The sequence below is a fragment of the Nycticebus coucang genome, chromosome 11, assembly GCF_027406575.1.
Source record: "Nycticebus coucang isolate mNycCou1 chromosome 11, mNycCou1.pri, whole genome shotgun sequence".
NCBI classification, from domain to species: Eukaryota; Metazoa; Chordata; class Mammalia; order Primates; family Lorisidae; genus Nycticebus; species Nycticebus coucang.
The window spans coordinates 121,072,167-121,099,277 of record NC_069790.1 but is presented as its reverse complement, the minus strand read 5'-3'; the positions used below and the strand labels follow the sequence as shown (position 1 = coordinate 121,099,277).

Genomic DNA, 27,111 nt, shown 5'->3' with positions numbered 1-27,111 from the left:
GAAGAAGGTAGGAAGGAATGGGGGGAAGGCAATGGGTCCCTCTGGACAAACTCCCCACAACCCTCCTTGGATTTTTCTCCTTACTCCATTTTCCCTAGACCTAAAAACAGTTTGGCAGAAGATACTTTTAATAACGTTTTGTTAAAAAAATACAGCGACAAGCCCTCCATCTGTCCATCACCCTGCCTTGCCTTTCCTGAGGCTCAGGCAGACCCAGGGAAATACAAGGTTAGAGCTGTGGAGCAGCTAGGTGCTATTGGCCTGCTCCTGCTCAAACAGCGCCATGGCCAGCTGGGCACGGCCCCCCAGCCCCTCCAGGTTGCTGAGGCGGCAGCGGTGGTAGAGTTCCTCACTGAGCCGCGGGTTGCAGTCCCGAAGGGAGAACTTCTGCACCAGCCCTGGCTCTACGGCCCGAAAGAGGTGGAGCCCTGAGAACCGGAGGAAAACATCCATCACCTCCAGCCCCTCCAGGGCTTCCTCCTCTTCCTGACCTGCCAGTTCACCAGCCAGCCGGGCTCGGGCTGCCAAGTAGTCAGCATTGTAGAAGCAGCCCTCCGCAGATGCCTGCCGGTCAAATCTGCCCCCCACAGGAGCCCCTCTGGAAGGGTCAGCACCAGGAGGGGATGGAGGGTCAGGGCCAGACCCCGGAGGCCCTGGGGGTGACCTCTGTGGTGACAGGACGGGGTTGAACTCCTGGAAATGGATGGGAAAGAAGGCCTGCCAGCCAGAAATGGCATTCATGCGGCAGCGGTTGAGGACTTCCAGCCCAGGCCTTGTCCACACAGTGGTGAGGAAGAAGAGAGTGTCCACGGGGTGCTTCTTAGAGACCACGTCCATGAGTCGCACCTGGGAGGGGGCTTCTGCTCGCACAGCAAGCCAGGCCAGCCTCGTCCCAGGGTATCGTCGCTCTAACTCAGCCGCTGCAGCCTTCACCCCAAGAAATGGGTCTGGGGTCCCACGGCCACCTTCTCGTGGCCCATAGACCAGAAGCAGAGTGAGCAATGCGTGTTCTCGTGGCTCTAGAACACTGGCAGCAAAGGCCTCAAGGAAAGCCAGCGCTGCAGCAGCTTCAGCCACCAGGAGTGGCAGCACCAGCTGCACTCGGGTGGCCTCAGTGACATAGGGCATAGGTAGGATTTCTACCCGGCTCAGTGGCCTCAACAGGCTGACCCTGCGGGCCAGGGCCCGCCGGTGCCCACGCTGAGTCACACATTCCAAGAGCAAGTCCAGGGTGTACTCCATGCCCCGAGCTGGATCAAAGCGCCGGTAGCCGTTGAGCAGCTGCTGCTTCTGGAAGCGCAAGCGGGGCTGATAGCGTCGATTGAGCTGTTCCAGGGCAGTCTCTACAACGTCTCCCACATCTGCCCTGCCAGCCCCCTGCAGTGGGCACTTGGGGGCCCCATCTGCACAGGAGAAGGTGTGCTGCTCTGTGAAGTAGTCCCAGCCTAGCACCTCAAAGCGAGAGTGTGGTGTGAAAGGGGCTGGGAGCCCAACAGGCCAGCTCAGCCCTGCCTCCCCCTCGGGGGTCAGCACTGTCAGGTTCCGGATCTGAGCCTGTTGGAAGGAACATGCTGATGTTAGTGCCAGCTCCAGACCCTACCCAGCTCCAGTTGCCCAGGCTCGGAGAGTCAGAAAACTGAGTTCAGTCTTAACTCCATCAACATTTAGTCAGGGGCCCCTTGGCTAATCATTTAATTCCCTGTATGTTATAGTCTTCATCTATAAAGTACAGAAGAGATAGGAATTGTACCCACCTTATCCGACTGCTGTGAGAAGGAGGAAAATGTGCTTCTGCATAGGCAGAATTATCTTGAAATATAAAGCTTGAGAACCCTTCTATCCAGACCCAGAGGACTCACACCCTGTTCATAATCAGAGCTTGTTTTCACCTACTCTCCACCTCTGACATGTAGCTAGAGAACTCTGCCTTCTACCCTTGGGGCTTTCTTGGGATAGTTGTAGAACTTTCTTGGGAAGTTGTAAAACTTCTGGATTTTGCCTCCTTGGTGGAGAGGGACTATTGAGGAAGAGCCATAATTACTATATCTCATGCTGTACTGAGTGTCCTGATGCTCAGTGCTACCTGCATTCACATTGTTCTAGGAGTGTACCTCATAACTACTCTGGATTCCTCAAGGACCCTTGTCCCTGTAGTTGTTTTACTTAGGTATGGTCAGCCTTTTTCCACCCTGCCATTATACAGAGCCTAGCCCAGGACCCTGCCCCAGATCAGCTCACTGTATGCCTGGGTATCTCAGGCTCCCTCCGACCATGGTCCTCTACCCACCTGCCCCTCTTCAGCTCACCTGTAGTTGTTCTATTTCGCTGTAAGCCCGCTCCAACTCCAGAGCACTGAAGCGTTTGTGGAGCCGGTACATGAGGGTGCCCTCAGAGACAGGGTGCACGGCGAAGGCACTCAGGAAAGCAGAACTCCCTTCCTTCTCTGGGTCCCTATTTTTGGCCAGTTCAAATGAGCGATACTGCTGCCCCTAGAGGGACAAATCAGACAAATGAATGCCATCCATAAGGGCCGCCTAACCCAAACTACCCTTAGTCATACTCAGAGTTCACTTCTGTTCACCAGTTACCAACTGCTGGGGTAGGGGTGGGAGACACTCCTTCTAGCACCTCCCTTAACCTCCGTTCTTCCTTTTCACTGCCCAAATTTTGGAAAGGAGAAAGCAAGTAGGCAACTAAAGATAGCTTCTTCCCTCAAAAAATCCCACTGTTGCTCAAAGCAATGCAAGCCACACCCAGAAAACCATCCCAACACTCTGGTTTGGGAGGATAGCTGCCTATGGTATCTTCCACTCTTCTCCAGGATGACTGACATGGCAGTTGGGTTGGAGAAGTGATCTCACTTTGTTGTTGAGTGGCCATCTCTAGGACATTCCCACACTGTCCTTAACTGATGTGTCTATGTCAGGGGAGGTGTGGTGAGCAGGGAGGCAGATGGGTAGGAAGAATGGTAAGCACGGGCACCTTTCTGTCTTTCTCAGGGGTCCTTGACAAAACACCACTTTACATAGTCTCAGGGGTTTTTTTTTTTTTTTGCAGTTTTTGGCTGGGGCTGGGCTTGAACCCACCACCTCCGGCATATGGGGGTGGTGCCCTACTCCTTTGAACCACAGGCGTTGCCCTAGTCTCAGGGTTTTAAGATTGCTGAAGGTTAGGGAGGGTGTGCCAAAGGGGCCGGCCAGTAGGTAGGAAGTGTAAAACGATAGTCTCCAAGGTGCTGATGAGGAGCCAGCATCACCCAGCCTGGAGGCCAAACACTTAATCACCACTAATGTCTCAGGGATTGAGACTGACTTGAAAGAGCTGTCACCTGGTGCTGCGAGACACAGCCGATGCCCAGGGAGTCGATGAGGCAGCGGCCAAGCCACTCGTCAGGACGGGCACTGAGAATATCTCCTCGGCAGCCATCCAGATGTGGCCACAAGCGAAGCAAGAGACTTCGTGATAAGAGGTAGCCAAAGCCCCCATGACAGTACCGGGCCTGCTCGCCTGTGCCAATGAACTCCTCTGCTCGGCCCAAATACAGGTCTTGATTGATGCTCAGGTGGCCAGCAAGGGCTGCCAGGCGGGGGGCCTGCACATACGTGTCATCCTGCATGATGAAGAACCAGTCGTAGTCGGCTCCAAAGTGTGTGTGAAGGTGTCGCAGTGTCTCTGACATGAGCCAGGCTGGGCGCTCGTCCCCATGGGACACCACCTGCATCCCTGCTGGAGCCCGGGCCCCTCGCTGCCCAGTAAAGTAGAGTAACCGAGGGAAGTGGTGGGCCACCGTGCGGTTCACAGCCACAGCCAGAGTGGACAATGTGGCCCGAGAGGTCAGGACAGCTACCAGCAACCGCTCACGAGAGCCCAGTTCTGTCTGGATGTACCGAGTCCTGTGGAGAGATGAGAGTGCCAGGGTCAACTGCCTAATCTTTAACATATTCAGCATAAACATCCCCCTAAGAACAGTGAGTTGGGGTTGAGAAAAGAAAAAGAAGAAGCCTTCTTTCTCATTAATGTTAATAAGCTACTGGAGTGAGTACCCACTGAGTAGCTAACATTGGAATTGATTTGGGAGGGGAAGAAGTTTGCTAAGGATGCATTATATAGGTAACATGCAATTCCCACCCTGTTCAAGAATATCAAACCCTAATTACCACCAATAGGTGAGATTTTCTTAGACCTGAAAAGGAGGGGAAAAAAACAGGAAGAAAAGAAGATGGAAAGTAAGACAAAAAAATTGTTCCAAGATGCCTAACACTGATTACCGGTGGAAAAGCAGAGACCAGGACTTACAGCAGCCCCAAACTGAGGGCTGGCGTCCAGGACAATGCACACATGTAGCTCTCACCTGAGCACCTTCTTGTAGGGCTTGTTGGGATCCCTGTAATAGGGGACAATCCGGGGTTTGAAGTCTTCATCACTTTGATCTAGCTGAGTTCTTGAGTCTGGATTCTGTGGCCCTCCTGGTTCCCCCACAGCCTCTATGCAGGGATCTTCTCCCTCACCTTGGATCCAGGAAACCCGCAGGAGGCTCAGGCTGCACCCCAGAGACAGCCCTAGGATGAGGGGCAGTGCTGGCCGCAGCAGAGCTAACAGGGAGCTTAGTCGCATGGTGGTGGACCCTGCCATGTGGGTGCCCCAGGGGGCACAGCCTTAAGGATTAATGCGCGGATGGGCACAGTCCTTAAGTTTTAATAAAGGAAACTGGAGTCAATGAGGTCAACAATAGAGCAAGGTGTGCTGGCTTCCAGGCCCAGCATCCCCAGGAAGATTGTCCATCTCCACAACTCCCTCTGCGTGGTCTTCAGCCACCAAGGTGCAGAATCTAATCCTCAGCCCAAATAGTAATAAATATGAGAACCAATTTCACTCACACTGTGATTACTGTTTGTCTTCCAATAGAAAGGGGGAAGAAACAAAACTCAATACTACAAACCTAACCCAGAAAGGACTACACACATCTGTACCCTGGACCTAAGTCAAGAGTTGTCAGCAACTGACGAAGAAGGAGATAAGGAAAAGCTCATGGTGAGAAACAACTGCCCCCAACCAGAGAGAGGAGTCTGCTCCATTGAGCCTTTCTTGAAGAATGCCTAGTTGTGGCACCATGCCTTACTCAGGTGACTGGAGGGGCTGCTGACCAACTCCCGCGGGTGGCCACAAGCCTAGGGGCCAGAGTCTCTTTCTACTCTGCTACCCGAGTGTCAAGGAAACGCAATGGGTACAGTAACCCCTCCTGCCACTCAGGAGCAGTCAGGAGCCACTGCATGGTACACACAAGTCCTACCCACCCAAATGAGGTAGACAGACGCGTGACTCAGCACTGACAGCCACTCAGAGAAGCAATGGCTGATGGAGCCATCTTGCAGCACATTCTACAAATTCCAGCTGCGGGAAGGCTAAGCTGTCCACCTTCGGGAGGAGAAAGCCGGCAAATTACAGTAACTCTTGCTGTGAAAGAGCTATTCGGCACCTGGTTTTATCAGCGCCCCAGGGACCAAATGAAACAAGCCAAAAGCCAAAAGCAAACACAGAGAACAAGGAGCTAAAGACAACGCAGAGGTTCTGTGGCCACAGACAGAAGCGTGGCTGGCTTTGGAGATGATCCTGTCAGGGGCCCGGCGTCCTTGCTCTACCTCTCAGAGACCAAAGACCAAATCTAGCCCTACAAAGAAGGCCCAGCGCGGGTCTTCGCCCAAAACAGAAATAAATCGGCTACGTCACAGGCTGCAGAGAAAGGGAAGGGGGTCCAGCTCGGTTTGTTCTGAGAGCCAGAGCCGGCGGCAGCGGGCGGCAGCGGGCAGCACCGGGTCGCGCGAGGAGATCGGGTAATATACCGAGTTGTCGGGCCCGTCGGCGGAGGCAACGGCCGCACCGGAGACTGTGCCCAGGCAGCGAGCTTAGGGCACCGAGGGACGCGCAAGCCCCACAGGGATGAGGCCGGCAGCAGAGCCAGGGAGCAGGGAACCGAGAGGCGGAGTGGGGTCCCGCGCTCGCCACGCAAGGAGCAGGGACCAGGAGGAAGGAACAGACGCCAGGGCCAGCAAGGGACCGGGACCGGCTCCGGCGCTGCAGCCGATGCCACCTCACAGCCCCGGCCCTCAGCTTCCTCTTCCGCTCCCTGTCAGTCAGCGGTCTCTATGGTGATCGCATCCGGCCGCTCGCTCCGCCCGCCCCCTTCTCCGCCCCCAGCCCCCCGGGTCCCACAGGGACGCGCGTGCGCTCTGCAGCTGCTAACCCGAGTGAAGCGAGCAGGACCAAAGGTATCTTGCAACTCAGCTCAACTTCTTACGCTCTTGGAAAAGCAAGCCCTGCCCTTCAGTGAACAAGTTGCTTCGCCCAACCACCCATTCTATTACTTAAGAAATGTTGTTTGCCAGGCATGTAAGTTTTTTTTTTTTTTTTGAGCGTCACAGCTCACAGCAACCTCCCAGCTCTTGGGCTTAAGCGATCTTTTGCTTCAGCCTCCGGAGAGCAGCTGGGACTACAGGCGCCCGCCACAACGCCTGGCTATTTTTTTGGTTGCAGTTGTCATTGTTGTTTAGCAGGCCCGGGCCGGGCTTGAACCCGCCAGCTTAGGTGTATGTGGCCGGCGCCCTATTCACTGAACTACGGACGCCGAGCCAGGCACGTAAGTCCTTAAGGATACTGAGTTCCAGGCATCTTTGTAAGTAAGTGAGAATGAGATGGGCATGGCCCCTGCCCTCAAGGAGCTGGGAATTGAGACTGTTGAGACAGGCAATAAACACACTCTGACGTGCCAAAAATAAAAATAGGTAGAGATCACAAACTGTGATGAGTACCATTGCAGAAAAGTACAGAGTCCAGTGGAAAACACAGGAAGTATTACGTTATATTGGGGACTTGGGAACGCTGAGATCCAGATGTTCAGTTAAGAGTTATCAAGACACCAAGTGGAGAGTTTTCCACGCAGATGAACGAGCACACGAAATTCCTGAAAGAGGAAAGAGATTGGCCTAGAGAAAAACTGGAAAGACAGGGTAGCTAGAGGCTAGTAAAGGAAGAACAGCCCAAAGTGAGGCCAGAGGACAGGCAGGGTCTTCAGATAGCCACAGTGGGTCCCCAAGCAGGATGCTACCATCCCTAGGGAGCAATTTGGACATGTACTGGGGCAATTTTGTTGCTAAGTGATTTGGGGTGGAGGGGAAGGTAGGCCAAGGATGCTTAATGTCTTGCACATTGCAAGATAGTATGACACAAGTAGACTGTCCTGATCTGACACTGCTTTCAATGTCCTACTGAACAACATTCATGTAGGTGAAAAAACTGGCTATAATCAGCTGATCTTTGAGTTTGTGTTTTTAAAATCTACACACATACACACACACACACACACATATGTAATTTTTCAGGGCTGTAAAATGTGTTGAATTTTCAAGGAATGTAAATATGTAAATGGAAGGAAGTCTGTATTTAGTTGTGTTTGGAATTTACTGGGAGTTATTCTCTATTTTGGAGAACTGTATCACTGACAGCAATGTTCATGGCCTTTATACTATCACATTCAAGGTGATCTCACATGTATGTAAAAGCATCTGACTAATAATGTTAGATTCTAGCATGCTGAAATAAAAGTATATTTTAATATAAAGTATCTCCTATTCTTCTTTCTTTCTTTCTCTCTCTCTCTTTTTTTTTTTTTTTTTGGTTAAGACACCATTTTTGGTTTTGGGGTTTTTTGAGATGGAGTCTCACTGTGTTGCGCAGGCTAAACACATGAGCATGGCTCATTGCAACCTTAAACTCCTGGCTTCAAGCGATCCTCCCACCTCAGCCTCCCAAAATGCTGGGATTACAGGCATGAGCCACTGCATCTACACTGTAATTTTTAAAAATTATGTGTATAGTTAGGTATATCATCCATGAACTTAAATTCAAAATAATAAAGAGGTGTTATGAAAAAGGAACATGGGCTGGTAAAGAACCACCATTCTAGCAGTATATAAGATAGAACTCACCTGATATATTACTTACTAGCATTGTTATCCTGTGTTTTGGACTTAACCTCAGACTGCAACTGGATTACCCCTTACCAACTGGCACATGATAACAGTAAACAAATGAATGGTTAGAAGAGACTCTGGGAAAACAAAATAGAGACACTCAGCTACAGGTCAGAAGATTTCTAGACCAGTGCTGTCCATTTGAAATTTAATGCAAGCCACAAACATGAGCTATATGTGTAATTTAAAATTTTCTAGTAGCCACATTAAAAAACCGAACAAGTGAAATTAATTTTAATATTTTATTGTATTGTTCAATTATGTAAACTATTTCAATATGTAATCAATATGAAAAATTAATGACATATTTTATGTTCTTTTTCCTCATATGCAGTCTTTGCAATCTGATGCATGTTTTACACTTACGTCATATTTCAGTTTGGACTAGCCACATTTGGTGTCCTCCATAGCCATATGTGGCTAGAGACTACAGTATTTTTTTTTTTTTTTTTTTGGTAGAGACAGAGTCTCACTTTATCGCCCTTGATAGAGTGCCGTGGCTTCCCACAGCTCATAGCAACCTCCAACTCCTGGCTTAGGCGATTCTCTTGCCTTAGCCTCCCAAGTAGCTGGGACTACAGGTGCCCACCACCACGCATGGCTATTTTTTTGTTGCAGTTTGACTGGGCCCTACCACCTGAGGCTACAGTATTGAACAGTAAGGTTCTAGTCCCTGGCCAGTTACTAAGTTCCTAGGTAATTCTCAATGTGACATTTCCTTCCTTGGGTCTTAGTTTCTTCATATTTTAAACAGAGTCTTACCCCAAAAGTTCTTACTTCCAACATTGGCCTTCTGTGATAGGCCAATGTTGGAAGTAAGCCAGTCTTACTTCCAACTTTCATAGTTAGCCGGTCTTTTCTTCTTCTGCTCCCACCTTCCATTTCCCTATCTCTCTCCCTGTTTATTTTTCCTCATCCCCAGTTCTTTTCTTTCCAAAAGATCCAAACGCTGGGTGGGAAGGGTAGCAATTCTAATTGCCTACCAAGTTTTCTAAACCACCCTTCCTGTGCTGATGGAGACTCTGCCTAGTAACTGTTCATTCATATGAAATCATGTATGTCATTGGCTGCTACACAGGTGGACTTAGAGAACTGGTTAGTCTTTCCCTTGCCATTCCTAGCCATTTTAGAATTGGAGTTCATAAGATTTCAGCCTCAGGGCGGCGCCTGTGGCTCAGTGAGCAGGGTGCCAGCCCCATATACTGAGGGTGGCGGGTTCAAACCCAGCCCCGGCCAAACTGCAACAAAAAAATAGCTGGGCGTTGTGGTGGGCGCCTGTAGTCCCAGCTACTCAGGAGGCTGAGGCAGGAGAATCGCCTAAGCCCAGGAATTGGAGGTTGCTGTGAGCTGTGTGACACCACGGCACTCTACCGAGGGCAATAAAGTGAAACTCTGTCTCTACAAAAAAAAGATTTCAGCCTCAAATCCAGTCACTGTCTCCAACCAGCAGTGTTATTAGAAGTTCTGTGTCTTAGTTTCCTAATCTGCAAAATGGTAATAAAAGCAACCTCAGGAGTTTGTTGGGGGGATTAAATGTGATGACATTCTCTGTAGCCTGTAACCAGAAATTCTAAATGAGGTTAGAAGAAGGAGGCATATAGCAGACAATAATCCCTGAGGCTCAGGTGTTTGAATGAGTGCTGTATCTGTGATCCACAACAACATACAACTTTTTTACTTCATACAGAGGACTTTTGCAGTCAACTATATATATATATATTTTTTTTTTTTTTGTAGAGACAGAGTCTCACTTTACCATCCTCGGTAGAGTGCCATGACGTCACAGGACTCACAGCAACCTCCAGCTCTTGGACTTCTGCGATTCTCCTGCCTCAGCCTCCCCAGCAGCTGGGACTAATGGCGCCCGCCACAACGCCCAGCTATTTTTTTTGTTGTTGCAGTTCGGCCGGGGCTGGGTTTGAACCCGCCACCCTCGGTATATGGGGCCGGCGCCCTACTCACTGAGCCACAGGCGCCACCCTTTTTTTTTTTTTTTTTTTTTAACCAACATCATTCCCATTTTACGGGGGTGAGCATGGACTTTGCCTAAGGTCATGTACTGTGAATGGTAGGTTGTTTTTTTTTTTTGAGACAGTTTCACTTTATCACCCTCGGTAGAGTGCGGTGACGTCACAGCTCACAGCAACCTCCAACTTTGGGCTAAGTGATTCTCTTGCCTCAGCCGCCCAAGTAGCAGGGACTACAGGCGACCACCACAACGCATCGCTGTTTTTTGTTACAGTTGTCATTGTTGTTTTAGCTGGCCCAGGCCAGGTTCGAACCGCCAGCCTCGGTGTGTGTGGCCCGTGGCCAGTGGCCGGAGCCCTACCCACTGAGCAACAGGTGCCGCCCGAATAGTAGATTTTGAACGCAAGCGCCAGAGTTCCTGCTATGCCAAGTGAGATCACCACTTAGGTACTCAAGCAGCCACACAGAAGTCACTTCTTTTATGGCACTTATCACATCACCTGAACGTCATGGTCTTTTTACTTTTCAAGTTTCTTCTAATTATTACTTGTCACTGTTAAAACTTCAGCATCTATCTCTGAGCCTGATACAGTAGGCACTTCATTGGGGAAAGTATTCCAGGAAAATTGAAAGTTAAAAGGCATGAAAGTGTGAAATAGCATGGTTTATCTTTGTACAATATGCAGGTAAGTTCCACCAAAGCATCAACTTTGAGGACAAAAACTAGTTTTACTATGAGGGGAGGAGTCAGCTCATTTTTTCCAAGTCAAAGGACCATGAGAGAAAAGGTGCGGCATTTGGAGAATATCATCATCTGCTTCATTCCAGTGTCACTGATGGTGAAGCACCACCGGACAGGGGCATGAAGTAACACGGATCATACAAGGCCTGCCTTATACGTATACCTGAGGCTACAAATTTGGGGGTCCCAATGCAGGTATGTTAAGTCTGTGAGATTTCTAACAGTGGGACTCAAAGGAAAAGTAACCAGCACTGCCACATGACTTAACTGATAATAAAGATAAATTCAACAAAAGGGTTTTTTTTACTCCAAGTCTCTTAGCACCAAACTTACGCGGCTTCGATGGCAACAACAGTTCTGGAGTAGGTGGGCGAAGAGGCCAAAGTTCAAAAAACGTTTGGGACCTTCTAAAAGTTTGCTTGACAACGGACCAGACTCTAAAACTTCGATTTCATGAAACGAGGGCGCCACTCTTTCATGAACCAATTGTGCTCGCAATGTATCCGCGGTGCCGCCCGGTTATCCCGGGCCTTTACTCAGCGCCTCACTTCTTCCTCTTCCTCCTCGCTCTACCACCCACTTCTCCGGTCCCATTGTTTCGACCCACTCCGCGTGATACATGCTGGGAAGTGTAGTCGCACGCCCTGCTGGCTAAGTTGATTGGGCAGCCCTATAAACGCCGTATTTCCGCGGAGCTCAATAGATTTTCAAGAGGAGGGGTAAAGCCTGGAGGGCTCAGCTCGCTGATCCGATGAGTAATCTGGGATTTGCAGTTTCCAGTGCCCAAAGCCGTCCTTCAAGCGTCGGGCTCTTGGACTCTAATCCCCGCACCACTCCGAACCTCGCGCATCATGATGACATCACGATGGCCCACGAGGTGTCTGGGTATGTTGTAGTTCTTGAGCCGGGACCCAGCCTTGCCTACCGCAATTGGAGGACTACATTTCCTAGAAGTCTGCGCGGTGACGCGCCAAGAGCCACCCGAGCTCGTGATTGGCTGATGAGCCGGCCGCACGCGGAGGAGCTCAAGGAGCAGCTCTGTTGCGACAGAGGCCAAGCGGTGAGGCCCAGTGAGTTGGGGGAAGGGGCGCTGTGGGGAGAGGGTGCTGGCGGGTGAGGGGGACGGACGACAGAAGAAGAAGGAAGGACACAGTCGGGATGGAGGGAGCTGCGAGGAGGAAGACAGGACCAAAGGAAGGAAGCTGACAGGCGGCGCGGGGGAGGGAGGTGCGGGGGGGTGACGAGTGTGGAGACTTTGGGGAGACTAACCCAGGGAAAGACCAGCGTATCCCAGAAAGAAGCGGGGCTGGGCTCGACGGCCGGGTGATGTGGGAGAGGGATGGCGGAGAAGAGGGCAGAGGTGGACGGGAGGAAGAAGCCTGTAAAGTGAGGCGGCAGGCTGGAGTGCGGAGCGCCAAGTGGTAGGGAAACTGGAGACGGGGACCTCTGCGAAGGGGCAGAACCTGGTTCCTAACTGGAGGCCCTGAAAGAAGGTACCAAGCTAGTCCGTGGGTTTGGTGACCAAAGCCTGAAGGAAGAGATGTTAAGATGGGGAGAGCAGCTGAGAATCAGAATTGGGTTGAGAGACTCTGGCAAAGTTGAGAGAGACTAGGCAAGAGCAGAGCAGGGCATCAGAGCCTTGATAGGAAAATTCTTGAGACGGATGGACAGGGCCCAGGCATTCTTACCAGTAAGTTTAGAGTTGGGAGGTATCTGTTTGCCTCCCTCCAGGCTCCCTGAAAGAAGAGTAACCTACCCCTGTGGTTCATCACCATGCCCTCTGACTTGGCCAAGAAGAAGGCAGCCAAAAAGAAGGAAGCTGCCAAAGCTCGACAGCGGCCCAGAAAGGGACATGAAGAAAACGGAGATGCTGTAACAGAACCACAGGTGGCAGAGGAGAAAAATGAGGCCAATGGCAGAGAGACCACAGGTGAATTGAGGGAGGAGAGAGTTCCTGGGATGGTTGCCAAGACTTAATGCAAGTCCTAGCCCACGTTAGAATCTTGATGCTGGGAGCAATGGAGACTACCATACATACATATCTGGTGCCGTGAAACTCTTCATGATGAACCAAAATAATAAAGTTGGAGTTGTGCCACCCTGTTATTGATTACTGAAACAAACCACAAGGTTCTCACATACTGAGTGGCAAGCAAATGTGGCAGTTGCTGAACTGCCTTGCTGGTCTGTTAGACTATAAGGAGAAGAAAGTCAGTTCCCTGCTCCTTTTATTTCTATGCTCGGTGGCCAGTGTGCCAAGCTCTTTGCCACTTTATACCCTTGTCCTCACAGGGCCAGTTCCATACCTAAAAGAGAGTAACTTATGAATTATTTTGTGGGTTTTTCCTGGGAAAGAGATGCCTTTCTGTTATTTATATTTTCAGAAATATTTTTGAGTACTTCTCAAAGATTGACTTGGTCCTACACACTGAGGTACTATAAACGAAGTCTGGCATCCTATAACTTATAGGTTAGATGGGGAAACATGGAATCCCAGCCCTTTTTGCCCTTAAGAACTCCCTAAACAGACTTTTGTGCCCCCATGCTATTTATTGTCTCAAATCATTACCACACTGCTGTTTACACACTACATTTTAATAGGACAGTGTTTCTGTTAGCTATATTTGATATTTCTCTCAAGGGCCAGCTCAAGATAGCAAAGCCTTTCCCAGCGAAACCTGACCTCAGTAACATTTCCATTCACTGTACCCCTGTGCTATCACATTGTGTTGCTTACCTTTATTATATCTTCTGTTTTTTCATGTAAATTGTTTGATCTTTGAGGGCAGGGACCATATCTTGGAATGTGTGTGTGTGTATATATATATATATATATATATATATATATATACACATATTTTTTAATGACCTGTCTCATGGACAATAAATGTTGGAAGAGAAAAGGAGAATTAGTCATGCAAATTATAATAGGCATGAGTCCAGAAAAGAGGGAGTTAAAAATTGATTGAGAGATAAAGTCAGGCTATGAGGAAGTTTCATTCCTGGCCAGAGTAATAGAGGGAAGTTAAGAATGATGGGAGTGAACAAGGATACAGAGGACAAAACAAGGACAAGAGAGAATTGACAGGGTGGTGCCTGTGGCTCAGTGGGTAGGGCACCGGCCCCATGTACCTAGGGTGGTGGGTTTGAACGCGACCCTGGCCAAACTGCAAACAAAAAGTAGCTGGGCGTTGTGGTGGGCACCTGCAGTCCCAGCTACTCGGGAGGCTAAGGCAAGAGAACTGCCTAAGCCCAAGAGCTGGAGGTTGCTGTGAGCTGTGATGCCATAGCACTTTACCAAGGGTGATAAAATAAGACTGTCTCTATAAAAGAAAATAGGTTATAAAGTGAAAGGTGTTCAAGAAAAGCATGGTGTTGACAGCTGTGTCAGTGGCACTGTGTAAAGTTTGGGAAACATATGAGTCTGCTCAGCAGAATCTAAGCCTGGTCATTTAGGACACTCCTTTGTGTGAGAGCTGAATTTGAGAACCCTTTTTGTAAATGGCTTTTCTGTCCCTAGAAGTGGATCTGCTGACCAAGGAGCTAGAGGACTTTGAGATGAAGAAAGCTGCTGCTCGAGCTGTCACTGGTGTCCTTGCCTCTCACCCCAACAGTACTGATGTCCACATTATCAACCTCTCACTTACCTTTCATGGTCAAGAACTGCTTAGTGACACCAAACTGGAATTAAACTCAGGCCGTCGTTATGGCCTCATTGGCTTAAATGGAATTGGTAAGGCCCTTGGAAGACAAGGTGGGAGGTATCTCGTTTTGTTTGCAGTTTTTGGCCGGGGCTGTGTTTGAATCCACCACCTCCAGCATATGGGGCTGGCGCCAACCGGGAGGTATTTCTTGTTGGCTCATCTGCTACTCAGCAAGTATTTATTTAGTACTAGCTGTGTACAAGGCAAAGAATTTACAGTAGGGGTGGGAGACTAGATATTTGCAGGGCAAAGGAACTACTAAACAGAGCATTACAAGTCAAATACCCCTTAACTGAAATGCTTGGGACCAGAAGTGTTCAGATTTAAGAATTTTTCAGATTTAGGGATATACGGATTGTACTTAACTGGTTGAGCATCCTTAATCCAGAAATCTAAAATCTGAAATACTCTGTTTCCTTTAAACATTATCTCAACCCACAGAAAGTTTCAGATTTCACTGTATCTGTACTACATGAGTAGTTACAGATAGTAGGTGCTGGAGATGTTGGTGGAGCAGGGTTGTGTGAAACTGTTACAAATGCAAAAGACTTCACAGAGAAGAGGGGAGGCAAGGATTGGAAGAAAGTTAGAAAGGTATCCCAAGAATGGATGAGGGCAGCAGGATTTGAATGAAGGGAAGAAAGATACTCAGAAAAAAGGAAGAGGTCCTGGTGTGGCTAGAGTGGAGGAATGGCAGAAAGGAACTACAGGAAATTGACTGTACCTCTTCTCTCCCCACTCAGGCAAGTCCATGCTGCTGTCTGCTATTGGGAAACGTGAAGTACCCATCCCTGAGCACATTGACATCTACCATCTGACTCGAGAGATGCCCCCTAGTGACAAGACTCCCTTGCAGTGTGTGATGGAAGTTGACACAGAGCGGGCTATGCTGGAGAGGGAGGCTGAGCGGCTGGCTCATGAGGATGGTAGGGCTCTAGAACTGGGGGTGGGGGCAGGTCTCCTTCCAGGAAAGCCCCACAGAGCCTCATGGCCCCACACTGCCCATAGCCGAGTGCGAGAAGCTCATGGAGCTCTATGAGCGCCTGGAGGAACTGGATGCCGACAAGGCGGAGATGAGAGCCTCACGGATCTTACATGGACTGGGTTTCACACCTGCCATGCAGCGCAAGAAACTAAAAGACTTCAGTGGGGGCTGGAGGATGAGAGTTGCTCTTGCCAGGTGAGTCGCTACCTCATTCCCCACCCCAGTACCTTCCCCCTTCACTCAGAGTTGAATGTTCACTGTTTGGAATGGGTCAATGGTTAGTAAGTGTCAATTGAGACACAGACATGGACAGTATAGAGGGGGTGGTGTGTGGGACTAGAGAGTGAGCTTCCTGGCTGAAGCAGCGAAGGATGCCTCTGCTCCGTTGGATGCCCAGCTCAGGATGTAGGATTCCTAGGGGTAGCCATGGAGTAGATCTGTCTCCTGACTCCTGTCACACCCTTTTTGTACTGCAGTGCTGCTAGTTTTTGCTAGAGAGTGTTTGGTATCTGTTTTGCCCTCTGTGGCCTGAACCCAAAGTGAATTTCTGTAGACCAGCATTCTCCCAAAGTCACCAGTTAAATAGGTAATTTCTTACCCCACCATTCTCTGTGAAGTAAATTTATAAACTTGATACACTGCTCTAGAAAATTGCCTTGTATATACCTTAGAACATGAGAGCAGTAGTTCCACATATTAGCTCTCTCCACTTCACCTGTGGCGCTTTTAAAAACAGATTTCCCAGCCTCTGCTTCAGCTCTCTACAGTCAGAATGCTGGAGTTTGGTGTCCAGAAATCTTACTTCTAACAGGCTCCCCATGTGTGATGACTACAGGTTTGGGAAGTGTGGTTTTAGAGTCTATTTCTTGCTTCTCCCATCCTGAGGTTCCATTTTAAGAAAAGAACATTGTTTTGGCCCTCTTGTTAGAGTCTGGGTCTAAACTGAATGCTTCCTTTAGCAGTTTATATTCTCTCTATCCTCTTGGCTTGCTCATGGTCACCAGCTTCAATATATAAGACTCTCAGACTCATAAGGACTTTACAGCCTGACCTCAAACCATTTTCCTATACTTCTAAGTCTTATTTTCTTGTCTTTGATCTTTGCTGTTCAGCTCTGGTTTCTCTCTTAGTTCCCTTTTTCCATCTGGGATGGAGCCTAGAGTTGATTTTAGGACTTAAGCTAGCCAACCCAGACTTGCATGTGGTGGGCAAGCCAGTTAGTTCCATGTCACATCCTTTATGCTGAGGTGCCTCTGTCTCCTTTCCTGTCCTTCAGAGCCCTCTTTATTCGGCCCTTCATGCTGCTCCTGGATGAGCCCACCAATCACCTGGACCTAGATGCTTGTGTGTGGTTGGAAGAAGAACTAAAAACGTAAGGGGGTGGGATTGGGAATGGGAGCGGGCAGACCCCAAAGGGGAGTGAGGAGACAAATGCCCAGAAACTGCACTGAAGTTAGAGCAGTGAGAACAGGAACTGAAGGAGGTCAAAGAAGGCTCAGCAAGTTTAGAGCACCTCTAGGGCTGGCCTTTTTGATTGTTTTTTTGTTTAGTGTGAAATGTGTACAGTCTTTTTAAAAAAAGTTTGTTTTTTCCACTATACCATCTTTAGTAAATACCATATTTTTTTGTTGTTGTTTTTGTTGTTTGGTTTTTTTTTCTGAGACTAGGTCTCATTCTATTGCTCAGGCTAGAGTGTAGTGGCATCATCATAACTCACTGCTACTTCAGTCTCCTGGGCTCAAGTGATCCTCCTGCCTTAGCCTCCCAAATAGCTTGGAATACAGTACACACTACTACCCCCAACTCATTTTTTAATTTTTTTGTAGAAACAGGGTCTGACTATGTTGCTCAGGCTGGTCTTGAACTCCTGGCTTCAAGAGATCTTCCTCCACTGGGGCTCCCAAAGCGCAGTCCACCATGCCCAGCCTAAAGACAGTATTTTTTCTTTTTATTTATTTATATAGAGTCTTGCTTTGTTGCCTTCGGTACAGTGCCATGGCATCACAACTCACAGCAACCTCAAATTCTTGGGCTTCAGCGATTCTCTTGCCTTAGCCTTCCAAGTAGCTAGGAATACAAGCACCCACCACAACACCCGGCTATTTTTGTTATTGTTGTTGTAGTTGTCATTGTTGTTTAGCAGGCCCCAGTCGGGTTTGAACTTGGTGTACAAGTTCACCCTAAACACTGAGCTATGGGCACTGAGCCAACTATTTTTTTTAATTGTATTTATATAGATCAAAGAAAGCCCCAAGAGGGGAGTCTCCCATCTAAGATCGTGATGCAGTGACAAAAGAAAATACGCCGACATGGTCATGGTCCTCCTACAGCTAAGGAACCACATAAGCTGGAATATTGTACTAACTGTAAAAGAAGGCTTTTGTGGTACAGTGACCTAGTGCCTTCTTTCAAAAAGAAAAGAATTGTGTTTTTTCTTGAATCTGTTGCAGTTCTTCCCACCCATACTTTTGGATACGTTCATGGGTGTGTTCGTGTGTATATACTTCTCCTTTGCCATCAGTGTTGCTGCCATCACAACTCTATTCTTTTTTTTTTTTTGTAGAGACAGAGTCTCACTTTATGGCCCTCAGTAGAGTGCCTTGGCATCAAACAGCTCATAGCAACCTCCAACTCCTGGGCTTAAGTGATCCTCCTGCCTCAGCCTCCCGAGTAGCTGGGACTACAGGCGCCCGCCACAACGCCCGGCTATTTTTTGGTTGCAGTTTGGCCGGGGCTGGGTTTGAACCCCCCACCCTCGGTATATGGGGCCGGCGCCTTACCGACTGAGCCACAGGCGCCGCCCCACAACTCTGTTCTATTGAAATTTAGAAAGGAAGATTAAGGAAACTCAGCCTATCATGCCACACTTGAAAGGCATCTAGTTATCCTTGCAGAGTGGTAGTACCTCAGTGCTTGCTAACTGGCAGGAATTGGATGGTACATCTAAAAGGTGTCTAGGTGTAAGGATTGGAAAGGTTGAAGATTTGGGGCCTGACTCTTAATACACCCATTGTCAGCTTGCTCTCATTTTTGAGCTCCTCCCTGATTGGTTCTTTGGCTTTGCAGTTTTAAGCGCATCCTGGTCCTGGTCTCCCATTCCCAGGATTTTCTGAATGGTGTCTGTACCAACATCATTCACATGCACAACAAGAAACTGAAGTATTATACGGTGAGTGGACCTCTGCTTCTCCCACAGTAATCTTTGCTTACTACTTCTCTGTTGTTCTCCTTTTTTAAAAAAAGTAAACTTAGCTAGCAGCTCCTTTCACCTATTGTTATAAAAAGGTGTGGCTGCATCCTGCAGGCTTTTGTTTTAGTTCCAAAGTTATTGCTTTCAGACCATAGACCATGTTGGTAGCCCATGCCTGTGCTGTATGGCAAAGAGGTTGACTTTCCATAGTGCCCAGGCATATCCTGCTCTCTCCACCTTCTTGCATGTCTCCTTAACTCTGCTTTACCGAGTCCACATATGGATCCTCCTTCTATAGCCATAGGAAAATGAGGGTCAGGATCTCAGCACCCCATTATTGTGCCTTTGTTTTTTTTTTTTTGCAGTTTCTGGCCGGAGCTGGATTTGAACCCACCACCTCCGGCATATGGGGCCCGTGCCCTACTCCTTTGAGCCATAGGCGCCACCCTGCTTTTTTGTTTTGTATATGTATATATATATATATATACATATATATATATTTTTTTTTTTTTTTTTTTGTCGCCCTCGGTAGAGTGCCATGACGTCACAGCTCACAGCAACCTCCAGCTCTTGGGCTTAGGCAATTCTCTTGCCTCAGGCTCCCAGGTAGCTGAGACTACAGGCACCCGCCACAACGCCTGGCTATTTTTTTGTTGCAGTTTGGCTGGGGCCAGGTTCGAACCTGCCACCCCTGGTATATGGAGCCCGTGCCCTACTCGCTGAGCCACAGGCGCTGCCCTGTTTTTTATATTTCAAAAAATGAATAATAGCAATTCTCTTCATTCACAGTAATACTTGCCATGGGAGTATTAATAGTTTCTTATATAGCCTTCCAGGAATTCTCTGAGTACTAGCAAGCATTTCACTTATACACATATACTTTTCTTTTTACACAGTTGCAATATTAATAATCATTCTATTCTATAGGGTTTTTTTAATTTAATACAGGGTGGCCGTAAAGTTCACGTACAGTTTCAAATTGCACACTATTTTAAATTGTACACAAACGTTATGACCGTCCTGTATGTCTTAGACTGCTTTCCATATGGGTATATAAATCAAACACAGTCACTTTTCAGTGACTGTGTAGTATTTCATTGTGTGGTTCTGCTGTAATTTACTTGTTAGGTTCTTTTTGATGGATAATTAACTTGAATCCAGTTTTGGGGTGGTTTTTTTTTTTTTTTTTCCAAATAGAAACTATGGTTGTCAGGGCGGCGCCTGTGGCTCAGCGGGTAGGGCGCCGGTCCCATATGCCGGAGGTGGCGGGTTCAAACCCAGCCCCCGGCCAAAAAAAAAAAAAAAAAAAAGAAACTATGGTTGTCCTGGGCAGCACCTGTGGCTCAGTGGGTAGGGCGCCAGCCCCATATACCGTGGGTGGCAGGTTCAAACCTGGCCTGGCTGAACTGCAACAACAAAAAAAAAATAGCCAGTGTTGTGGCAGGCGCCTGTAGTCCCAGCTACTCAGGAGGCGAGACAAGAAAATCGCCTAAGCTCAGGAGTTGAAGGTTGCTGTGAGCTGTGATGCCACTCTACGAGTGTGATAAAGTGAGACTCTGTCTCTAAAAAAAAAAAAAAAAAAAAAAAGAAAAGAAACTATGGTAGTCCAGTTGTGCAGGGTTTGTCAGATTCTAAATCTACTCAGTCTATTTTCCTACCTGGGGACAGCTCTCGTAGTCTTTGTGGAGCTTCAGCCTCTAGGAGGTGGTGTCACAAGGCTCTGAACCTCATGATGTATATGTGATCATGGTTTTCAGGGCTATTCCCAATGCTGTGAGTATCTTTCTGGCTAACCTAAAAACTTGATCAGTTTTTAGGATCCATATGGGCTGAGAGGCACAGAATTGAAAAGACCTTAGGTTCTAGGTTAGAATGTGCTTCTGTAATGTACTTCCTCTTTTCTTACTTCATAGCCTCAGTATCAGGGTCAAGTCCGTGTCATCACTCATCTCCCTAAACTCTGAGTGAGAACCTGGGATTGAAATCTGGGTTAAAGCTGCCCATCTTGTCTGGCACATGTCCATGCAGGGTAATTACGATCAGTATGTGAAGACACGGCTGGAGCTGGAGGAGAACCAAATGAAGAGGTTTCACTGGGAGCAAGATCAGATCGCACACATGAAGGTAGGGACTGCACAGCCAGCTCACGTTCTCCTGTCTGAAGCAGGGAGTTGGACGTCTAGGGGGTTGGGGTCTGAGAGGAGTCAGAAGGAAGTTGCAGTCATTTTTTTACCCTGGATTGAGGGTGAGTTGTTTAGGACCTGCATGTATTCCAAGGCCCCTTTCTGGTCTCTTTTAGAACTACATTGCTAGGTTTGGTCATGGCAGTGCCAAGCTGGCCCGGCAGGCCCAGAGCAAGGAGAAGACATTACAGAAAATGATGGCATCAGGACTGACAGAGAGGGTCGTGAGCGACAAGGTGGAGTCTGATTGGGTGGGGTTAAGTGGCCTAAGGCGAAGTGATAAGAAAGGAACCAATTTGATACATGCCTTCTCTTCCTAGACACTGTCATTTTATTTCCCACCATGTGGTAAGATCCCTCCACCTGTCATTATGGTGCAAAATGTGAGCTTCAAGTATACAAAGGATGGGGTAAGTTCAGGCCAGGGCACGTAGTAGGGTTGGGAGCACCTGTGTAGGGTTGGGTGCTGGGGCATGTTTTATAGGGTGAGTGTCAACTGGCGGGACCCCTCATGTTCTGTGCTGACCACACCTGCTAACCCATGTGGTATGGGGGATTTCTAGGTGTAGCAGCTGGGGTACCTCATCTGGGGACTCATGCTGGCCCTTCTTTATGTACTTGGAAATAAAACTGTTAGGCTGGGTTGGTGAGTTAAAAGGCAGTAGGTCTGCTATGAGAGTGCTTTCTTCTCCCCACTTCCTCCATGGGTGACTGGGGATTCAGTGGGCTTGGTCTGCAAGTCAGAGTAGATCTGTCCACTAGCCTTGTGTCTCCATATCTCTCTCATCCCCACCTCAGCCTTGTATCTACAATAATCTGGAATTTGGTATTGACCTTGACACACGAGTGGCTCTGGTAGGGCCCAATGGAGCAGGAAAGTCAACTCTTCTGAAGCTGCTAACTGGAGAGGTATGGTGCCAAGGTGGATGTGATTCCTTCCCAGAGTAGGTGCTTATATTTTCTGGGGAAGAGGGGGGTTATGCAGGGGTCACTACTTTGAGAAGATTAGAGTGCCCTGGTGGTGAGTGAGCCATCTGGAGGAAGCTGTAGTGAAGGGAGGAGTCCAAGCAAGAGTGAGAAAGAGCATGTGTGAACCACGTGTGTTTAGAGTGGCCAGAATAATAGCCTGTGAGTTGGTGATGTAGATTCTGTTTGGCGATTTTGTATGAGTCTTCTTCAGTGTGAACATGTTTGTTTGCCTGCCTTTGTCTATTTCTGACCAGGTTTCCTTTCCTTCATGCTTATTTTTCCACTTAATATTCTTTACTTCTTAGCTACTACCCACAGATGGAATGATCCGAAAACACTCTCATGTCAAAATAGGGCGTTACCATCAGGTACAGTCCTGGGTGTGGGGTTTGGGGAAGTTGCCCAGGTGTGGGAAGGGGGTGCATCTGGCTAAAGTCCAGCCAGTCCCCTGGCCCCAGGAATTCTAGTTTAGGCAGCTCCAACTGCTTTTCCTTGAATCCTGAACAGGTGCCTGGGATAGAAGTAGAGCTGCCCAATGGGGGCTCCTTTTGAAGCTGGTTACCAGTCATACTGAGTGGCTTCCATTTTTCCTGTAGCATTTACAAGAGCAGCTGGACTTAGACCTCTCCCCTTTGGAGTACATGATGAAGTGCTACCCAGAGATCAAGGAGAAGGAAGAAATGAGAAAGATCATTGGGCGATACGGTCTCACTGGAAAACAGCAGGTTAGTGGAGGAGGATATGGGTAGAACCTCAGATAGCTGGGAGACCATGACTGGATGGGTCAGGGGATACTATGTCCTGGCAACCCAGGTTTGGAAGCTGTCTCAGAGTCTCCTCTGCTTGATTCCAGGCCCTAAGAGAGCCCAGTATCTCTCCTTTGGGTTGTTAGGTAATGGAGTGTTCAGGTCTCATTGTAGGGGGTAAGGACAGAGTGCCAGTCTCTGATGGGCCTTTACACCATAGTGCTTAAGGGCAAAGGAACTTACAGCTTTGAAAATAAATTCCTAGATTCAGATCTGAAACTCAGGATTCACTGGATTGCTCCAGTTCTATTAAGATTTAAGTGCCATGGCCAGGCACAGTGGCTAATGCCTGTAATCCTAACACTCTGGGAGACTGAGGTGGGTGAACTGCTTGAGCTCATGAGTTTGAGACCAGCCTGAGCAAGAGCCTAGCCAGGCATTGTGGTGGGCACCTGTAGTTCCAGCTACTTGGTAGGCTGAGGTAAGAGGATTGCTGGAGCCCAAGAGTTTGAGGTTACTGTGAGCTGTGATACCACAGCACTCTACTGAGGGTGACAAAGTGAAACTCTCAAAAAAAAAAAAAAAAATTTAAGTGCCAAGAGAGTGAACGGTATGGCTTAAAGCAAAGGTTTCAGGTTTCCAAATGTGTCTGTCCCTTTCAGGCCTCAAGAGACAGGTGGCCATTCAGTGTGATGTTGGGTCTTTTTGAGCCTCATTTTTTTTTTTTTTTAAATAAAATGCCAGTACTAAAGGAGGACCCAGGGAGAGATGTGCTGTATGGTGGCAGTAACACCAATTTATGTGCATGTTGTGGTCCCACTCAGGTGAGCCCAATTCGGAACCTGTCAGATGGGCAGAAGTGCCGAGTGTGTCTGGCTTGGCTGGCCTGGCAGAACCCCCACATGCTCTTCCTGGATGAGCCGACCAATCATCTGGATATTGAGACCATTGACGCACTGGCAGATGCTATCAATGAGTTCGAGGGTGGTATGATGCTGGTCAGCCATGACTTCAGACTCATTCAGCAGGTGAGACCCTGCCTGGGGTGGGAGGTGCAGCAGAGAGCATCTAGAAGGTTGGGCAGAACATAGTCATGGCACATGGCACATGGTGGGTGCATAATGAAGGGGCTTGGTGTAGGCAGTCATGGCACATGGTAGGTACATAATACCCATCTACCAAATGAAAGGACTTGGCATAGGCAGGGGTGGTAAGAACTGAATCTTGTGGCTCTTTGGGGCTACTTAGAAAGTCTTAACTGAAACTCTTGCTTTCAGTAGCTATTTGGGTATATTAACAAACTTGGCATTGTTGGCCCTAAAGGGGAAGAGAGAATTGGGTAGAGAACAGAGTGCTTAAACTATTGTCCCAAGATTCTTTAGTCCAAGTATGGCATTTTAGAAAGGATTTGGGTTAAACAGAGGGCTACCACAGTCATTGGGGAACAAGCTTTTGGTCATTTCTCGGAAGCTTTGGAGAAGATGGGAGTTGGAGAAAAGGATGCTTAGAGTAAAGCCTCCGAGTAGATCTAGACCCTGTTAGAGAACTGACATAGGGGTGACACACTCACTTCCTGGCTTGGAAGGCCTCTAAAACCTGCTGGTTATTGTACCCTTGGGTTAGACCATCCAAAGAACTTAAAGGTGGTAAACCAGTGGGCTGGGTATGGTTTGGGGTGGGGCCCCTCAGAAAAGTCTGCTGGAAAGAGATGGGAACAGTGAGTGGCCAGGATTAAGTCCAGGATCTGCTTTCAGGTTGCACAGGAAATTTGGGTCTGTGAGAAGCAGACAATCACCAAGTGGCCTGGAGACATACTGGCCTACAAGGAGCACCTCAAGTCCAAGCTGGTGGATGAGGAGCCCCAGCTCACTAAGAGGACCCACAACGTGTGAGCCCTCTGCCCCAGCTCGGGTCAGGAGCTTCATCTGGGACTAACAGCTGCCACCCTGACCAGCTGCTCAGGACAGGACACTGGGGCTACACTCCTGCACTGCTGCAGTACTACTCCCCCAGCCTCTCCCCTGCCCCTCAACCTGCCTTAGCTGCACTCTATTATCATATCTACAGCTGGACAGTACCTGTCCGTTTCCTATCCTCCTTCCAGTTACATTTGTCCATGTCTGGACTTGGCTGGCTGTTCCCTCCAGCCCCTTGCTGGTTACCTGACCCTGAGCGTGATGCAGCCAGAGGCACCTAAGGGTTAGCCCAAGGACCCATGCCCTGGATTTGGCCCTTGAAGGAGCTCAGGATCCTTGTTTTCTGGCTTTTGGTGATGTTAGAGGGCCACTGCCCCCATTCCTTTTGCTTCTGGTTTGGAGCTCTGGACCAGGGCCTCAGTCCTGATCAGTTTTAAAATAATTATTTAATGTGTAACTTTTAGACCTGCGTGGCATCTACAAAGCGTCCAATAAATAAAGAGGAAGCCATAGTCCCTACCTTCCTTCTCAGGTTTCTGGGGCCACCTTCCCCTCCTCCCTGCAGTGCCAACTTTGACTTCCCCTTGGCAAGAGCTGGAGCTAGATAGTGGGATGGATGGGGATGGAAGACCAGTCCATAGGAACTGATTTGAAGTTGTGCCTTTTCTGAAGCCTGTGGTTCACATGCTGTACATGCATCAGAATCCTCTGGAGGGCCTGGGTCTCCTCTCAGGATTCCTGGCTCAATAGATAGGCCAGACCAAGAATGATAACGTTTTTAACAAGCTTCCAGATGATGCTGATGTTCCTGGTCTGGGGCTGCACTTTGAGATCCACTGTCCTGGATCCGCATGGTTTCTAGAGTGTGAGCTGAGGTTCTCCTGCCACTCCCTGCACCGCAACATGTGGGATGCTTGTTAAAAATGCAGATTCCTGAGCTCCAGAGCTACTGGCTTTATTTAGTGGAACAGGAGAGATGCAGAAGTGGCTAGGAGTCTGCACTTTCACACTAAGGGTTGGGAACCACTCTCCTGCTGGGATGCAGGAAGAGTTAATGTTTGACCTGTGCACAGCCATCATTTTCCTCAGCACTATTCAGTTTACTTGCCGCCCAGTGTTCTGCATTTCTTGTCTGTTTCTTTTGAACCGTAATAGCACTTCCGTCCTTTGTGCCACTAGGCACACCAGTGGTCATCCTTAACAGCATGGATTCATCACTTAAGCTTTGGAACCTCAGCAGCCATCCCTGTGGGAAAACATAGCACAGACACAATTTTTCAGTACTCATGGCAGTACATCCAAGACTATGGGGGGGAAAATGTCTCAGATGGTGTTTATACCCCCAAGGAGCTCATGATCTAGTGGGAAAGCCAACCAGACTAGAGAACATGACACAGAAAGACGTATATCAGATGCCAAACTGTGATTAGAAAGTGTTCAAAATGGAGGGAAATTTCTCATGAGTAGCTGCCCAGAGGCAGGGTTCGTACTCTCTGAAGATGAGTAGGGTCTTACATGGCTACAAAGTTCAAGACCTGCAGTAGGCAGAGGGCACAGAGCTGCAGCTGAGACATAGTGCTCTACCCCACCGCCAACCCCAGATGATCTGTTTCGGCTGCTTTGTTTTAAATGGATCCTGGAGCAGAAATGGGCCATGTCTGTCAGTCTGTCCTGAGCATCCAGAGCCTTGGTTGCAAGGAGAATGGGTATCTAGAGAGTGAGCTGCTGGGATTATGGGAACAGCTCCTGCAACTTAAGCCAGGGAAGTGCCCAGGTATTGCTAAGAATCTAAATAAAGTCTATTGGTGGTCTCCAGGTTACTGTGTCCGAGGAGACAGAGATGAGGAGTCTTCAGAACCTGGGGGGATGGAAGGATTCTAGCTAGCTAATTTGTCAAGAAAAGTGCCAATCTTGATTGTTTAATAATGTTTAAAAAAATCCACAAAATAAATATTTCTAAATTTATCAGTGCCTCATTTGGGGTTAAGAATTACCCCCTTGGTCCTCTTAAACCTAGCAGGTAGGGTGAAACTGGACATTGGGAAATGGGCAGAGTGGCAAGTTAAATGCGGTAGGGATTGCTTGCTCACACAGGCAGGTGATGCCTCTCTTGACCTCTTTCCCCCCAGCCCATACTGCTCTTGTTGCTGCAGATGTCTTTAATCACAGCATTCAAGGACTGCAAATGTTTTTTCACATGTAGGTGCTAAGTAAAACAGTTAACCTCTATTTCTCAGAGCCTTTTTCTTCCCTTTGCAGCTGACTTCCAAGACCCCCACACACCTGCTTCTATGGAGAGCATCTGCTGTTTCTCTGTTCCTGCCCCGCCCCTCCCCGGGGAGCTTTCCTGCTGTCTCTGGTCCAGGTTCAGCCATTTTGCTCCATCTTCTGCCTTCAGTCCAAGCCTCACTATACTCTGTGTGCACTGATTCCACGCTCTACTTTTCATGCTGTTTCTCTCTTCCCACATTCTTAGCATTTAAATGATACCCGTCCCACAAGACCAGCTTCAGATCCCCATTTGCATCATGAAGCTGCCTCTGGCTACTTGAGCCCTCCTGCTATGGCTGCCACACCACAACCTTTGGCCCCTTCGCCCTGCTCCAGTAATTTGATGTGAACTGGTCTTGTCTCTCGTCAGCTCTGCTAGGGCTGGTAGGAGGTGGGGGAGCCTGTGCCCC

At 48.5% G+C, this 27,111-nt stretch overlaps 2 protein-coding genes across 4 annotated transcripts; one reads left to right on the top strand and one right to left on the bottom strand.

Annotated features, from left to right (window-relative positions):
- Positions 1-110: 110 nt before the first annotated feature.
- Positions 111-5,983, bottom strand: CHPF2 (chondroitin polymerizing factor 2). Its single transcript, XM_053609110.1, has 4 exons — positions 4,352-5,983; positions 3,329-3,893; positions 2,307-2,489; positions 111-1,554 (listed from the first exon to the last, which is right to left on the bottom strand). Exons 1-4 carry the CDS (start codon positions 4,630-4,632, stop codon positions 247-249), a joined length of 2,337 nt encoding a protein of 778 aa, XP_053465085.1. The 5' UTR covers positions 4,633-5,983; the 3' UTR covers positions 111-246.
- Positions 5,984-11,642: 5,659 nt separating this feature from the next.
- ABCF2 (ATP binding cassette subfamily F member 2) lies at positions 11,643-24,940 on the top strand. 3 transcript variants are annotated; one of them, XM_053609334.1, is made up of 15 exons: positions 11,643-11,807; positions 12,469-12,667; positions 14,258-14,470; positions 15,185-15,367; positions 15,450-15,621; positions 16,703-16,798; positions 18,493-18,595; positions 20,645-20,740; positions 20,916-21,035; positions 21,120-21,209; positions 21,598-21,708; positions 22,074-22,136; positions 22,365-22,493; positions 23,339-23,542; positions 24,269-24,940. In XM_053609334.1, the coding sequence occupies exons 2-15, from the start codon at positions 12,511-12,513 to the stop codon at positions 24,404-24,406; spliced, it is 1,875 nt and encodes a 624-aa protein (XP_053465309.1). In that variant the 5' UTR covers positions 11,643-11,807; positions 12,469-12,510; the 3' UTR covers positions 24,407-24,940. The 3 variants fall into 3 exon arrangements, with proteins under 3 accessions (XP_053465309.1, XP_053465311.1, XP_053465310.1); XM_053609336.1 differs by having other exon boundaries at positions 11,729-11,807; positions 14,261-14,470; XM_053609335.1 differs by having other exon boundaries at positions 11,779-11,797.
- Positions 24,941-27,111: the final 2,171 nt, after the last annotated feature.